A 17,000-nucleotide genomic window follows, 5' to 3' on the forward strand; every position below is an offset into this window, starting at 1 on the left:
AATTAAACCCATGAAATAGGCCTGGACAGAAATGATGGTACTCTTAACTTAATATGTTGTTGAAAAACCTTTTGAGGCAATCACTGCAATCAAACGATTCCTGTAACTGTCAGTGAGACTTCTGCACCTCTCGACAGGTATTTTGGTCCACTCCTCATGAACAAACTGATCCAGTTGTCTCGTGTTTGAAGGTCGCCTTTTCCAGTCGGCATGTTTCAGCTCTTTCCAAAGATGCTCAATAGGATTTAGGTCAGGGCTCATAGAAGGCCACTTCAGAATAGTCCAATGTTTTCCTTTTAGCCATTCTTGGGTGTTTTTAGCTGTGTGTTTTGGGTCATTATCCTGTTGCAAGACCCATGACCTGTGACTGAGACCAAGCTTTCTGACACTGGGCAGCACATTTTTCTCTAAAATCCCTTGATAGCCTTGAGATTTCATTGTACCCTGCACATATTCAAGACACCCTGTGCCAGATGCAGCAAAGCAGCCCCAGAACATAACAGAGACTCCTACATGTTTCACAGTAGGGACAGTGTTCTTTTCTTGATATGCTTCATTTTTCCCAACTGTGAACATAGAGCTGATTTGCTTTGCCCAAAACTTCCATTTTTGTCTCATCTGTCCATAGGACATTCTCCCAGAAGCTTTGTGGCTTGTCAACATGTAGTTTGGCAAATTCCAGTCTGGCTTTTTTATAATTTTTTTTCAACAATGGTGTTCTCCTTGGTCGTCTCCCATGAAGTCCACTTTGGATCAAACAACAACGGATGGTGCGATCTAACACTGATGTTCCTTGAGCTTGAAGTTCACCTTTAATCTCTTTAGGAGTTATCTTGGGCTCTTTTGTTACCATTCATATTATCCGTCTCTTTGATTTGTCATCAATTTTCCTCCTGTGGCCACATCCAGGGAGGTTGGCTACAGTCCCATGGATCTTAAATTTCTGAATAATATGTGCAACTGTAGTCACAGGAACATCAAGCTGCTTGGAGATGGTCTTATAACCTTTACCTTTAACATGCTTGTCAATAATTTTCTTTCTAATCTCCTGAGACAACTCTTTCCTTTGCTCCCTCTGATCCATGTTGAGTGTGGTACACACCATGCCACCAAAGAGCACAGTATCTGTAGCCCTAAATACAGGCCCACTGACTGATTACAAGATTGTAGACACCTGTAATGCTAATTAGTGTACACAACTTGATTTAACATGTCCCTTTTGTCACATTATTTTCAGGGGTACTATCTTTTCTGTCCAGGCCTATTTCAGGAGTTTAATTTTTTTTTTAAATTCTGTGGAAGCAGGACTGAAAAGCAGTGTCTGACTTTCATTTGTTCATTTTCATAGATTTTTAATTTATTATTACTTTTGTCAGATTCAAGTTATTTCTGTCACTATTGTGGGTTTTTCTTTCATTAAATGAGGGGTACCAACAATTTTGACCACATGTGTATACATACACAACCGTTCAAAAGTTTGGGGTCACCCAGACAATTTTGTGTTTTCCATGAAAACTCATACTTTTATTTACCAAATGAGTTGCAAAATGAATAGAAAATATATTCCAGACATTGACAAGGTTAGAAATAATGATTTTTATTTGAAAGAATAATTTTCTCCTTCAAACTTTGCTTTCGTCAAAGAATGCTCCCTTTACAGCAATTACAGCATTGCAGACCTTTGGCATTCTAGCTGTTAATTTGCTGAGGTAATCTTGAGAAATTTCACCCCATGCTTCCTGAAGCCCCTTCCACAAGTTGGATTGGCTTGATGGGCACTTTTTGCGTACCATACGGTCAAGCTGCTCCCACAACAGCTCAATGGGGTTGAGATCTGGTGACTGCGCTGGCCACTCCATTACAGATAGAATACCAGCTGCCTGCTTGTTCCCTAAATAGTTCATGCATAATTTGGAGGTGTGCTTTGGGTCATTGTCCTGTTGTAGGATGAAATTGGCTCCAATCAAGCGCTGTCCACAGGGTATGGCATGGCATTGCAAAATGGAGTGATAGCCTTCCTTATTCAAAATCCCATTTACCTTGTACAAATCTCCCACTTTACCAGCACCAAAGCAACCCCAGACCATCACATTACCTCCACCATGCTTGACAGATGGCGTCAGGCACTCTTCCAGCATCTTTTCAGTTGTTCTGCGTCTCACAAATGTTCTTCTGTGTGATCCAAACACCTCAAACTTTGATTCGTCTGTCCATAAAACTTTTTCCAATCTTCCTCTGTCCAATGTCTGTGTTCTTTTGCCCATATTAATCTTTTCCTTTTATTAGCCAGTCTCAGATATGGCTTTTTCTTTGTCACTTTGCCCTGAAGGCCAGCATCCCAGAGTCGCCTCTTCACTGTTGACGTTGACACTGGCATTTTGCGTGTACTATTTAATGAAGCTGCCAGTTGAGGAGCTGTGAGGCGTCGATTTCTGAAACTAGAGACTCTAATGTACTTGTCTTGTTGCTCAGTTGTGCAGCGGGGCCTCCCACTTCTCTTTCTACTCTGGTTAGAGCCTGTTTGTGCTCTCCTCTGAAGGGAGTAGTACACACCGTTGTAGGAAATCTTCAGTTTCTTGGCAACTTCTTGCATGGAATAGCCTTCATTTCTAAGAACAAGAATAGACTGTCGAGTTTCACATGAAAGTTCTTTTTTCTGGCCATTTTGAGAGTTTCATAGAACAAACAAATGTAATGCTCCAGATTCTCAACTAGCTCAAAGGAAGGTCAATTTTATAGCTTCTCAAATCAGCCAAACTGTTTTCAACTGGGCTAACATACTTGTGCAAGGGTTTTCTAGGGTTTTCTAAACATCCATTAGCCTTCTTACACAGTTATCAAACACAATATACCATTAAAACACTGGAGTGGTGGTTGTTGGAAATGGGCCTCTATACACCTATGTAGATATTGCAATAAAAACAAGATGTTTGCAGCTAGAATAGTCATTTACCACATTAACAATGAATAGAGTGTATTTCTGATTCATTTAATGTTAGCTTCATTGAAAAAAATGTGCTTTTCTTTCAAAAATAATGAAATTTCTAAATGACCCCAAACTTTTGAACGGTAGTGCATGTTGTGGAATACCTATACTAACTATAAAGAAGCACAACTCTCCCTGACTCATCAGCACCTCTCCCTACGCTGCCTGTTTCTGGGGTAGACTGTGACGAGCATAGCAGTGCTAGGTCTTATATACAGTGGGTAAGGAAAATATTCAGACCCCCTTAAATTTTTTCACTCTTTGTTTCATTGCAGCCATCTGGTAAATTCTAAAGAGCTTTTTTTCTCATTAAAGTATACCCTGCACCCCATATTGACTGAAAAAAAAACAGAAATGTAGAAATTTTGCAAATTTATTAAAAAAGAAAAACTGAAATGTCACATGGTCATAAGTATTCAGACCCTTTGCTCAGTATTGAGTAGAAGCACCCTTTTGAGCTAGTATAGCCATGAGTCTTCTTGGGAATGATGCAACAAGTTTTTCACACCTGGATTTGGGGATCCTCAGCCATTCTTCCTTGCAGATCCTCTCCAGTTCTGTCAGGTTGGATGGTGAACGTTGGACAGCCATTTTCAGGTCTCTCCAGAGATGCTCAATTGGATTTAGGTCAGGGCTCTTCCTGGGCCAGTCAAAAATGGTCACAGAGTTGTTCTGAAGCCACTCCTTTGTTGTTTTAGCTGTGTGCTTATGGGTCATTGTCCTTTTGGAAGGTGAACCTTCTTCCAAGTCAGTCTGAGATCCAGAGGACTCTGGAAGAGGTTTTCATCCAGGATATCTCTGTACTTGGCTGCATTCATGTTTCCTTCAGTTGCAACCAGTCGTCCTGTCCCTGCAGCTGAAAAACACCCCCATAGCATGATGCTGCCACCACCATGTTTCACTGTTGGGATTGTATTGGGCAGGTGATGAGCAGTGCCTGGTTTTCTCCACACATACCGCTTAGAATTATCACCAAAAAGTTCTATCTTCATCTCATCAGACCAGAGAATCTTATTTCTCATAGTCTGGGAGTCCTTCATGTGTTTTTGAGCAAATGCTTTGAGGGCTTTCATATGTCTTGCACTGAGGAGAGGCTTCCGTCTGGCCATTCTGCCATAAAGACCCGACTGGTGGAGGGCTGCAGTGATAGTTGACTTTGTGGAACTTTCTCCCATCTCCCTACTGCATCTCTGGAGCTCAGCCAGAGTGATCTTGGTATTCTTTACCTCTCTCACCAAGGCTCTTCTCCCACGATTGCTCAGTTTGGCTGGACAGCCATATCTATGAAGACTTCTGGTGGTCCCAAATGTCTTCCATTTAAGGATTATGAAGGCCACTGTGCTCTTAGGAACCTTGAGTAATGCAGAAATTCTTTTATAACCTTGGCCAGATCTGTGCCTTTCCACAATTCTGTCTCTGACCTCTTTGGGCAGTTTCTTTGAGCTCATGATTTTCATTTGGTCTGACATGCACTGTGAGCTGTGAGGTCTTCTATAGACAGGTGTGTGCCTTTCCAAATCAAGTCCTATCAGTTTAATTAAACACACTCCAATGAAGGAATATGGCATACGAACTGTGGTGTTATAAAATACAACATTTATTATCAGAATCAGATAAAAATCACATAAAATGTCTTTAGAGGTAAGAGCACGACACAAAAAGAAGGTCAGATTAGGCAGTATAGGCAGATGAAAATAATTAATATTAACAAGGCTGCCACTCAGATGTTGACATTTGATGAGTACTATGCATTGAGATATTACAATACCAAATAGATAAATAATTTCATGAATAAATAGTGAGGTATGTAGAGAGTGAATATAAAGTGCTTAGTGCATGATACACTACTCCACACTATAATCTTTATTTTTATATAGCGCTAACAAATTCCGCAGTGCTTTACATACATTATTGTCACTGTCCCCATCGGGGCTCACAATCTAAATTCCTTATCAGTATGTCTTTGGAGTGTGGGAGGAAAGTGGAGAGCCTGGAGGAAACCCATGCAAACACGGGGAGAACATACAAACTCCTTGCAGATGTTGTCCTTGGTGGGATTTGAACCCAGGACCCCAGAACTGCAAGGCTGCAGTGCTAACCACTGAGCCACCGTGCCGCCCCTGGATATAACCAATGCTATGAGATGTGGTATTGTCAATATCAACAGTAATATCACTTCTACTCAAACCGAATTCTGTGTCAAAAGTCATCAGAGTAGATGATATAAATGATAAATACTATATAACATGTATAACAACAGATGAAAAAGTGGCCACAAGTGTACAACAATGATAGATATTACTGACCCCTGAGTGCTGACCAGATCCAACGCACGTTTCGCCACTGGCTTTGACAAGGATATCGCTCGTTGGATACCACATCTTATAGCATTGGTTACATCCAGGGTAGTGTGGAGTAGTGTATCATGCACTAAGCACTTTATATTCACTCTCTACATACCTCACTATTTATTTATTTATGAAATTATTTATCTATTTGGTATTGTAATATCTCAATGCATAATACTCATCAAATGTCAACATCTGAGTGGCAGCCTTGTTAATATTAATTATGTTCATCTGCCTATACTGCCTAGTCTGACCTTCTTTTTGTGTGGTCCTCTTCTCTCTAAAGACATTTTATATGATTTTATCTGATTCTGATAATAAATGTTATATTTTATAATACCACAGTTCGTATGCCATATTTATAGGAGTTGATTTAATATGGTGGACATATGAACACTGCAAATTTCCCTTTCTCTTTTCTGATATTGTACTCCAATGAAGGAGTAGAACCATCTCAAGTAGGATCACAAGGAAATGGACAGCATGTGACTTAAATATGAGTGTCTGAGCAATGGGTCTGAATACTTATGACCATGTGATATTTCAGTTTTTCTTATTAAATAAATTTGCAAAAATTTCTACATTTCTGTTTTTTTCAGTCAAGATGGGGTGCAGAGTGTACTTTAATGAGAAAACAAATTAACTTTTCAGAATTTACCAAATGGCTGCAATGAAACAAAGAGTGAAATATTTAAAGGGGTCTGATTACTTTCCATACCCACTGTAGACCTGATGATGCTGAGTGGCCAGCCAATCACTGTAATGTCCACAACCAACATGGCTATGGCAATACAGTGCGTGGCAGGCAATTCCTGCATGTTCATTGGCTCTCTAAAGAGTTCCAAAAATGCAGGGAGGGGATCCGAATTCCCACTCGTGCAATCCAGAAATACTCGCCGAGCACCGTGATGAGCTGCACAGTGATGCTCCGGCGAGTACCGAGCAGGTGCGAGCACATTTGCTCATCACTAGTGATTAGACAACCAGTTGCGGACCCCAAAAATAGGATAATTGTTTTAACTTCTAGTTGACAGGCCATTACTTCACATTCAAAACAGTACAGTGTGCCTGTTTTTTCTCCATAATTAAAGGTATAATTTTTGGACAGCTTATGATAAGCTTCTTCATTTAGCAAACTGCAAAGCTTTTTATACTCTCTAGTGATGAGCGAGTATGTTTTGTTAACCCTTTCACCGAGTATACTCAGGCAAGCACCGAGTAGTTACAGCTGTGAGGGATGTGTAAGAAATAGACATTCCTAACATGTATTAAAGCTGTCAAACAGTCGCAAATCATGCAAACGGGAGTGATTCAAACATATCATCGAGCAGCTGTAAGTACTCGGTGCTCGCCCGAGCATACTCGGCAAAAAGGTTAAGAAAACATACTCGCTCATCTCTACAACTCTCCAAACAGGGATATTTGTTGCACCCAACCATGTGAAAAATGTCACGTTTTCTTCCATTTGCACCACCTGTCTATAAACAATAGCAATGCACAAAAAAGGAATAATTTTAGGCCATTTATTCAATTTATGTAGCATAAAAAGTCTGTTAAATAAAATGTTAGTTACTTCTGGGTACCATCCTTTTTCCTGTAAACGGATAGGTTGAAATCACTTGGACATTAAAAATGCAGTGTTTGCATTACAGAGTTGAAAATGTGTCCAAATGTCTCCATTCAGAACTCACAGTATTCTACACATATTTTGGCAAATTCAAATTTCAAAATATTCGCTCATCTCAAGTGTATAAATAAAAATTATAAGACTTTGTTCCCCAGAGAGTGGCACGCTGCACACAAATATGCTTCATGTCTGCATCGTTGCGTGCGGTATTATTTATTATAAACCTGAGTGGATCACGAGCCAGAAGATTTCAGTTTGATCCTACATTAAGTACTCTGACCGGTGTCATTAGACCTTTCAACAAGACAATGATCCCAGGCTTACCTCAAAATCCACCATGGCTCAGTTTCAGAAAAGGTCCTGAAAGATTCTGGAGTCAGTCTGGAGACAAAGTCGCTAAAACTCCCATGGAAAATCTATGGTTGGATTGGAAGAAGGCAGTTGTGTCATGCAAACCCAAGAATGTCTGGCTATTGATCATGTTTGTAGCAGGTCATAACAGCAAAAAGGGCTCTACTAAGTGCTGAAGATGTTTGTCACGTAGGGGCTGAATAATTCTGAGACTGCAGTAAACAGTAAATCTGGCATTTTGTGTCCAATTTGAAGAAACCGCTTGTTGTATTAGTTGTGTTGAACTATGTAAATTGTTCTTGTTTGCCTGGCTTATTGCAAACAGCAGAAAGTTTGCAAAGTTTGCTAAATTTGCAATCAGGGTTGAATAATTTTGATTGATATGTAACTTTGTATTATGCCCAAATCTCTTTTCCTCACCATCTCTAATCAATCAATATGATTGACATACAATGAATCCATTTATATGCCTAAAATGATCAATCTATGTTGTAAAATTTCACTGTTATAATGGTGCTTGTAGCCACTGCTTAGGCCACTTTCAGGAGGATGTAATATGAACATTTTTATTGCTCTAAGGATCATTTGGTGATCAACATGTGGCTCAGTATAACAACATGAACTCATGGTATTGCGTCCAAAATATGGACTCTAAAATCCATCCATATTACAGGTATTGTATCTGAAAACAGCCTTATTATTTTTCTGTTAATGCTGACATTACAGTTTATCAGTTTTGAGCAGCTTTTTCAGTTAGTCATCTTAATCTCATGTACTAATCCCAAAAAAGGCTTCAGCTCTGAGCAGGAAGGACACTGTGCATGGTTCTGCCCATCCCCATCCTTTCAGTAGTTCCCTCAGCATCATGATTCATGACAGCCAAACGAAAAATTACTAATATTGCAGGTAATGCATTGGCGTATTCTATGTGATATGGAGGGTATATAGAAAGCCATGGAAATCTGTTAAAACTGTCAGCAAGGCATATATCATTTGAGCTTTAACAGCAGTACATGTGTTTTCCTGCAGAACCCAACACAGGCTGTGATATCTGAAATAACTGAAAAGAAGAAGTTGAATGTGGCTCATGGCCTTGCATGGTCCTATTACATTGGATATTTAAAGTTTGTCTTGCCAGGTAGGAAGCTTTATGTTACATGCTGTGATGGAAGATCTGGTACATAGTAAAATAAATATTACCATAATCTAACCTTACCTGGTCTCATAAAACACCTAGTCTTTAGGTCTGATACAGTTCAGCGGGTATAGGCCCCCATACATAATAGACTAATGTTGGCTGAACCTGCCAATATCAACATGTTCAGCCGACTGTCTAATGTTTATGGTGGCGATGGCCAACTGATGATCGAGAGAGAGGTAGATCTCACATTTCCGATTTAAGACTGCTGATCACATTGTTCTCTCTGAGATAAGCCTCCTGTCGACGTGTCAGTCGGTGGCTTTGTCATAGAGAACACAGGAGCGCATGGTCGAACGAGTATATGGGATGTCGGCTGAGATGGCTGACGACCAAACCATCGGCGAACCATCGTTCACGACTGCCATCTAATGTGTATGGCAAGCCTTATTTTATGAGTTTTGTGATCCTTTTTGGAAATTATACTGCTATCTGTAACTTTTTATTTTTACTAATTACCACTCCACAGCTTTGATATGCCTTCACAGGACACAGTATTCATTTTTACATTTAGGAAAGTTTAGTGACAACCTCTATACATATACAAACATCGTCAACATTGTTGGTACCCCTCGTCTAATGAAAGAAAAACCCACAATGGTCACAGAAATAACTTGAATCTGACAAAAGTAATAATAAATTAAAAATCATTGAAAATGAACTAATGAAAATCAGACTTTGCTTTTCAGCCCTGCTTCCACAGAATTTAAAAAAAAATTAAACTCATGAAATAGGCCTGGACAGAAATGATGATACCCCTGAAAATAATGTGACAAAAGGGACATGTTTAATCAAGTTGTGTCCACTAATTAGCATCACAGGTGTCTACAATCTTGTAATCAGTCAGTGGGCCAGTATATAGGGCTACAGATACTCACTGTGCTGTTTGGTGACATGGTGTGTACCACACTCAGCATGGACCAGAGGAAGCAAAGTAAAGAGTTGTCTCAGGAGATTAGAAAGAAAATTATAGACAAGTATGTTAAAGGTAAAGGTCATAAGACCATCTCCAAGCAGCTTGATGTTCCTGTGACTAGAGTTGCACATATTATTCAGAAATTTAAGATCCATGGGACTGTAGCCAACCTCCCTTGACGTGGCCGCAGGAGGAAATTGATGACAAATCAAAGAGACGGATAATACGAATGGTAACAAAAGAGCCCAGGATAACTTCTAAAGAGATTAAAGGTGAACTTCAAGATCAAGGAACATCAGTGTCTGATCGCACCATCCGTCATTGTTTGAACCAAAGTTGACTTCACAGGAGACGACCAAGGAGAACACCATTGTTGAAAAAAAATTATAAAAAAGCCAGACTGGAATTTGCCAAACTACATGTTGACAAGCCACAAAGCTTCTGGGAGAATGTCCTATGGACAGATGAGGCAAAAATGGAAGTTTTTGGCAAGGCACATCAGCTCTATGTTCACAGACGGGAAAAATGAAGCATATAAAGAAAAGAACACTGTCACTACTGTGAAACATGGAGGAGGCTCTGTTATGTTCTGGGGCTGCTTTGCTGCATCTGGCACAGGGTGTCTTGGATCTGTGCAGGGTACAATGAAATCTCAAGACTATCAAGGGATTCTAGAGAGAAATGTGCTGCCCAGTGTCAGAAAGCTTGGTCTCAGTCGCAGGTCATGGGTCTTGCAACAGGATAATGACCCAATATACACAGCTAAAAACACCCAAGAATGGCTAAGAGGAAAACATGGGACTATTCTGAAGTGGCCTTCTATGAGCCCTGACCTAAATCCTATTGAGCATCTTTGGAAAGAGCTGAAACATGCCGTCTGGAAAAGGCAACCTTCAAACACTAGACAACTGGATCAGTTTGCTCATGAGGAATGGACCAAAATACCTGTCGAGAGGTGCAGAAGTCTCATTGACAGTTACAGGAATCATTTGATTGCAGTGATTGCCTCAAAAGGTTGTTCAACAAAATATTAAGATAAGATACCATCATTTCTGTCCAGGCCTACTTCATGGGTTTAATTTTTTTTAAAATTCTATGGAAGCAGGGTTGAAAAGCTATGTCTGACTTTCATTTGTTCATTTTCAATGATTTTTAATTTATTATTACTTTTGTCAGATTCAAGTTATTTCTGTGACCATTGTGGGTTTTTCTTTCATTAAACGAGGGGTACCCACAATGTTGACCACATGTGTACGTACACGATGCGTCAGCACACTGCGACTAATCATACCTGATCACCAATATTGCTGCAAATGTTAAAAACATAAAAGGTACTTAGTTAGTGTTTTTTGATTAAAGAGTGCAAAAGCCATCCAACTATGTCCAGGTGTACCTTTTAATGTGGATTGTCCATAGCCACTAAATGTCTTACCTCTCTATGTGCCAAAACAGCCTGATGTGAATGGGGAGTAAAAAGGAAACCAGACATATCTTTCAATTAAAACCTTATGTGGGAAAGATAGGTGGATAAGGATGTGGGGCCCTGGAGGGGGCCACATCCCCCAATAAGTACTACGCAAAAAAGAAAAAATAGGACCCGCACACCTGAGCCTTTTTTGGTACATACAGTGATAAAACGTTTAGTGGCTAGGTACCATCCATATTAAAAGGTCACATTGACATGGTTGGATTTCTTTTGTGCTCTTTGATCAAAAAACCCTAACTAAGTACCTTATGTTTTTAACGTTTGCAGCAATATTGGAGTTTATGTATTCATTAGTCGCAATGTACTGATGCATCGTGTGTGTAGATGTTTATATATTGGCCACATAGTGTGTTTGTTCAACTGTGCATTCATTTAATACTAAAGGTGTGCAGGTGCTATTTTTTCCTTTTTTGTGTAGTAACCTCTATAAATAGATGCTGAAATTTCTACCATTATCATTGTTGCCTTGTTTCTAAAACGATCCCAAATTTTCAGAAATAATCCTATATATTTGGGTATTTGCTGGGCCAAAAAAGGGTGAGGTTAACATAAACCCTGCCCAAACATGATATTAGTTATTATGGTCCCTACCTAGCCTCACAAAAAAAAACTAGTTAAGAAATGAAATAGTATTCAGAAAATAATTGAATGCTAGGAGTCAGTTTTTGTCATACGTAAATTATTAAAAGAAACTGTTCCCTGATGTTTTATTTAATCTTTCTTAAAAAGGAAACCTCAAGATGATTTTTCATTTAGATATTTACTTTGCTTGTATTCTAGCTGTTCACACTGAGCAACAGAAAAGTTTAGTCTCTGTTTCTTTATATTTTGAGAGTTATATAAAACTGAATGTTAGTTTAGTTGCTGAATGTACTAATAGTTAGGACCTCAAATATTTATTGATACTTACTATAATGCATGATGATAATCATTTTTCATTGATTTGTTTGCTAACAATATTTGTATAACACTTACATTCTGATGTCAGGACCTGATAATCATGCAGTGCTACATGCTATTTATGTCCCCTCTTGATGCAGATTACAGTACTGGATGGCTTTTCTGTCCTAAAGCAGCAGCATCTGACGCGCCCCTGGGCCTGCTTTCTGGTGTAGCGTTGCGCACGCAGGGGTTACCCGGAGCCGGATCTATTAGGGGTGGTAGTCCTTGTGGCGGTGACCCGGTCCGTGCCCAGGGAGTCAGACTGAGTGGCGGTGTACGTAGCAGTAGATATTGGACGACTACGCCACCCGTTGAATGCAGCTATGGAGCCGCCGCTGCAGGGCAGACCGCTGAGGCCAGTGACACAGTTGTGCAGCGGAGATGGTATAACCCCCAACGGGAGGGGTATGGCCTCAGGGCAGCCGACGTGGATGATGGGGGTAGCAGGAACCACTCGGAGACGGTACGGTGTAGTTCAGGGTCTTTACTGGTGACAAAGACAGACCCTCCCGGAGTACTGGCTAGCGAATGGGGCCTGGTCAGTCCTTGAGCAGATGGGATTTCCCCTGGCCAGGCGGAGCTGTAGGCCTTCCCAACTAACTGTACTCTTCTGGCTACCTTGCTAGAGGCGGGTAAAAGTAGCCCACGTCCCTGAGTGTACCGTGTGGTGCTCACCCGTATGGCCGGTGACTCGGGGCCTTCTATTTGCTTCCGCTCCACGACGGCGGTGCTGGCCCCACGCGTGTGACCGTGCCTTCGGGTTTCTTGGCCAGAGGACCGGAAATCCCCTGCCTGACGGATTCTGCTACTGGGTAAAAGTTAGTCCCCACAGCCTCGGACTCCGGGTCCGGTGAGAAAGCTTCGATCAGGGCGAGCTCTACAGCTACCAGCCCCTGACCTCTTCTTAGCACGATTCCCACAGAGCTCCTGGTCTTTCTTTCCTATTACTGCTTCTCTTCTTCTCTCTACTCTTCTTCCTAACCCTGCCTCAGCCCCAGGTTTATATAGGGGAAGTTCTTCCCCTCCCAGGACTGGGCAGGAGGTGTGGCATGCATAGGATCCCTGACCAAGAGACCTCCCACCTGCTCTCAGACATAACATTGCTGTTACTGTGGAAACCAGACCCCTGGGGTGCCACATTCCCCCCTAGTGAAATTTAGTACTCCGGGACTAAACATATTTTTAGAAAAACATAACAAGGTATAAACAATAATAATACAATAAGAAAAACACATAAAGATGGTTACGGCGTGTCCGCAACCGGGTGCAGTTTTGAAGAAAAGCAAGGTGTCCATTTCACCAAACAGGGAGACGTAACCAGGTAGGGGTCTGTCCTGCCCCGAGTCCTTAACAGTCTTTAGTCCATTCCTAGGTTACGCTCCAACCAATTGTACAAGGATTCCCGGTAAACCCACCAAGGACTCCTAAAAATAACTAGAAACACATAATTATTTACAAGTAACAGACAGGTGACCACAAATAAAACAATTTAAATACTTCAAATCCTCCAACGTGCGGGTAACTGGCCTCTAGTGGCCCTAGTGGACCTACGGAGCTGACTGTCTGGCCCTGAACTACAGGGTGTAGGAGCTGTCAAGGGTAAACTGGGCAGCTGTCTACGGGCTCTTTGGCTCACTAGGGGTACGGCAGGCTCACTATAAGCAGAGGGTTGATCCTCCTGTTCTGCTTGTGTGGAGTCTCTTGCCTCCTGGACCGGCTGCTCTCCCAGCTCTACCTGTTGCTCCGTAGGCACTTGGGATGCTGGTTGGAGGAACGTGAGGACGGGTACCACAACTGCACCATTGACTTGAGTCCAGGACCGAGGGAAGTCTCCGAGCACAGTACTAACCATATCTTCCCTTTCCTCTACGGGTCGAGGGTCTTCTTGTTCCCCTTCTGGGTTCCGTAGCTGTTCGGGACACTTCTTCAGGTGATCCCGGGATACAATGGCTGTGGTTTCCCCTCCGTCTTTACTGATGGTACAAACCTTTGGGTTGTCGTGGCTTGAGGGCAGTACGGTGTACGGGTCCTTCTCCCACTGGTCGTCCAACTTGTGGAGCCGTCTCTTCCTCTTCAAGACCTGCTCTCCGGGTACCAGGGGAACAGCGGGAGCATACTGGTTGTAAGTTTTCTCTTGTCTTTCCCTAGCCAGACAGAGACTTCGCTCCACGCTCTCCTGTACTTTCTGGTACTGCTGCTGCCTCTCTGTGTCCCAGTCTGCTTCCGGTGAAGTGTCCTCGGGTGTCAGGACTCCCATCTCCAGGTCAACAGGTAGCTTACCAGGCCTTGCCCTCATTAGGTAAGCCGGGGTACAGTTGGTGGAACCTACAGGGATGTACTTGTATAGGTCCACCAGGTCGGGCAGCTTCTCAGGCCACAGACTGCGTTCTTCCAGGGGCAATGTTTTTAGAAGATCTATCACCACCTGGTTCATTTTCTCACAAAGTCCATTAGTTTGCGGATGATAGGGTGTCGTCCTGATCTTCCGGCAGCCATACAGAGTACAGAATTCTTGGAAGACCTCCGCTTCAAAGGCAGGTCCCTGGTCCGTCAGCACCTGCTCTGGGTAGCCGTGTGGACGGCAGAAGTGCTGCTGGAAGGCTCTTGCTGCTGTTTGAGCCGTTAAGTCCTTGACGGGGACGACAACCAAGAACCGGGAGTAGTGATCCACGATGGTTAATGCGTAGACGTAGCCACTTCTGTTTGGGGTCAGTTTTACATGATCCAAGGCCACCAGTTCCAACGGCTGCCGGGTGACGATGGACTGAAGGGGGGTCTTCTGGCTGGCACGGTCCTTCCTTCTTAGGTTGCATGGGCCACAGTCTCTGCACCACCTCTCGATGGTTCCTCTCATGCCTACCCAATGGAACCGCCCGCGCAGCAGGAACTCCAGCTTCTTCCATCCGAAGTGCCCAGCCCCGTCGTGGTATGCCTCCATCACCATAGCTGCGTCCCTTCTTGGCAACACTACCTGCCAGACCAGTTCATGCGTCCGGGAGTTAACCATTCTGCGGCACAACTTCCCCTTGTAAAGGAACAGTCGACTCTTCTCAGCCCACAGTTGCTTGGTCTCCTCCGGAGCGTCCGGGTCAAGGCGAGCTTCTGGCTGAGTCAGCATCTCCTTCACCAGCCGGACGGCAGGGTCACTGTCTTGCGTTTCCGCCCAGTTGTAGTGAGGTAAGGGGTTGAACGTAGCGGCTTGCTTACCCCTTACACGGTGGGAATACTGGACAGTCCCATGACGGTGGAACGCAGGGAGTTCGACCTCTTCCAAATCTTCTGAATCCTCACCCTCGTCTGGTAGGTTTGGCATCCTAGACAGGGCGTCCGCGTTGGTATTGGAGCGTCCTGCCCGGTATTTGATTGTGAACTCATAGTTGGACAGGCGGGCCATCCATCTCTGCTCCAGGGCACCGAGCCTTGCCGTGTCCAGATGCGTCAACGGGTTGTTATCCGTGTACACGGTGAACCGGGAAGAGGCGAGGTAGTGCTTAAAGCGTTCGGTGACTGCCCACACCACTGCCAGGAACTCCAGCTTGAATGAGCTGTAATTCTCAGGGTTTCTTTCGGTGGGTCTCAGTTTTCGGCTGGCGTAAGCAATTACCCGTTCTTTCCCCTGATGGGTCTGGGACAGTACGGCTCCTAGCCCAATGTTACTGGCGTCGGTGTAGAGGATAAAGGGCTGGCTGTAATCAGGGTATGCCAGGATTTCATCCCCCGTGAGGGCCATCTTCAGCTGGCGGAAGGACTCTTCTTCTAACTTCTCCCATCTGAAGGGCGGCTTCTGGTTCTTGGCCTTCCGGGACTGGCCTATCAGGAGGTCCTGCATAGGAGCTGCCTTTTTGGTGAAACCGGGAATGAATCTGCGGTAGTAGCCTACCAACCCTAGGAACTGCCGCACTTCCTTTACACTGGAGGGACTTGGCCATTCCTTAATTGCGGTGATCTTATCAGGGTCGGGAGCCACTCCGTCAGCGCTCACCACGTGTCCCAGGTACTGCACCTTTGGTTTCAGGAGGTGACACTTGGAGGGTTTCACCTTTAGGCCGTAGTTTGCCAGAGCTTCGAACACTTCCGCCAGGTGTTTCAGGTGATCCTCGTAGGTTTTGGAATAGACGATGACATCGTCCAGGTATAGCAGGACCGTCTCGAAGTTTCGGTGTCCCAGACAGCATTCCATCAACCGTTGGAAGGTTCCTGGTGCGTTGCAGAGTCCGAACGGCATGCAGGTAAACTCGCTAAGTCCCATCGGGGTGGTGAATGCGGTCTTCTCCCGGTCCGCCTTTGCTACAGGAACCTGCCAGTACCCGCTAGTAAGATCCAAAGTGGAGAAGAAATTAGCAGATCTTAAAGCAGCCAAAGACTCCTCTATCCTTGGTAAAGGGTACGCATCTTTGTGTGTGATATGGTTGATTTTCCGGTAATCTACACACATTCTCATGGTGTTGTCTTTTTTTTAACCAAGACTAGTGGAGCTGCCCAGGGGCTACAGCTATCCCTGATTACCCCAGCCTCCTTCATGTCTCTGAGCATCCCCTTGGCGTGTTGGTAATGTGCAGGGGGTACGGGTCGGTATCTCTCCTTTATGGGAGGATGATCTCCCGTGGGGATGTGGTGTTCTACCCCCTTGACTCGCCCGAAGTCTAACGGGTGTTTACTAAACACTCTCTCATACTCTTGAATCACCCGATAGACTCCCTGTTTCTGGTGTGAGGGAGTGGAGTCAGTACCCAAATGTAGTTGCTGATACCAGTCCTCCATTGTTTTCTCAGAGCCGTTACCTTCCTCCGGAGAAGATGGAGGCAAGGGTTCTATGGACTGTATGGAATTTCGATTGATGGTATACAATTTGGCCAGCGTGGCATACCTGGGCAGGTACACTTCCCTCTTCCCGATATTCACTACGCGAACGGGCACCCTCCCATGGCGTACATTGACCACCCCCCGTGCTGTCAAAATGGTGGGCCTACTGTCTGAGTAAACTGGTTCTACCATTGCCTGGTAATCTCTACCTCTCAGACCAATAGCTGCCCTGCACCAAATCATCATTTCACTTTTTGGGGGCATGGCAATAGGGAAAGGGTCACACATTCTCACGCTACCAATCTCACCACCGGAGAGTTCCACCTGTTGCTGTCGCATCAGT

The 17,000-nt window shown here is 43.6% G+C and overlaps 1 protein-coding gene across 1 annotated transcript in view; it reads left to right on the forward strand.

Annotated features, from left to right (window-relative positions):
* The window catches only part of STING1 (stimulator of interferon response cGAMP interactor 1), a 104,953-nt gene that overhangs the window by 36,587 nt on the left and 51,366 nt on the right, over positions 1-17,000 (forward strand). Inside the window, exon 4 of the mRNA XM_073649597.1 lies at positions 8,342-8,450. Coding sequence (XP_073505698.1) covers positions 8,342-8,450 — 109 coding nt within the window. The remainder of the gene's footprint in view (positions 1-8,341; positions 8,451-17,000) is intronic.

The sequence above is a fragment of the Phyllobates terribilis genome, unplaced genomic scaffold (assembly GCF_046119375.1).
Source record: "Phyllobates terribilis strain yellow unplaced genomic scaffold, ASM4611937v1 Scaffold_10__3_contigs__length_209671492, whole genome shotgun sequence".
Lineage (NCBI taxonomy): Eukaryota > Metazoa > Chordata > Amphibia > Anura > Dendrobatidae > Phyllobates > Phyllobates terribilis.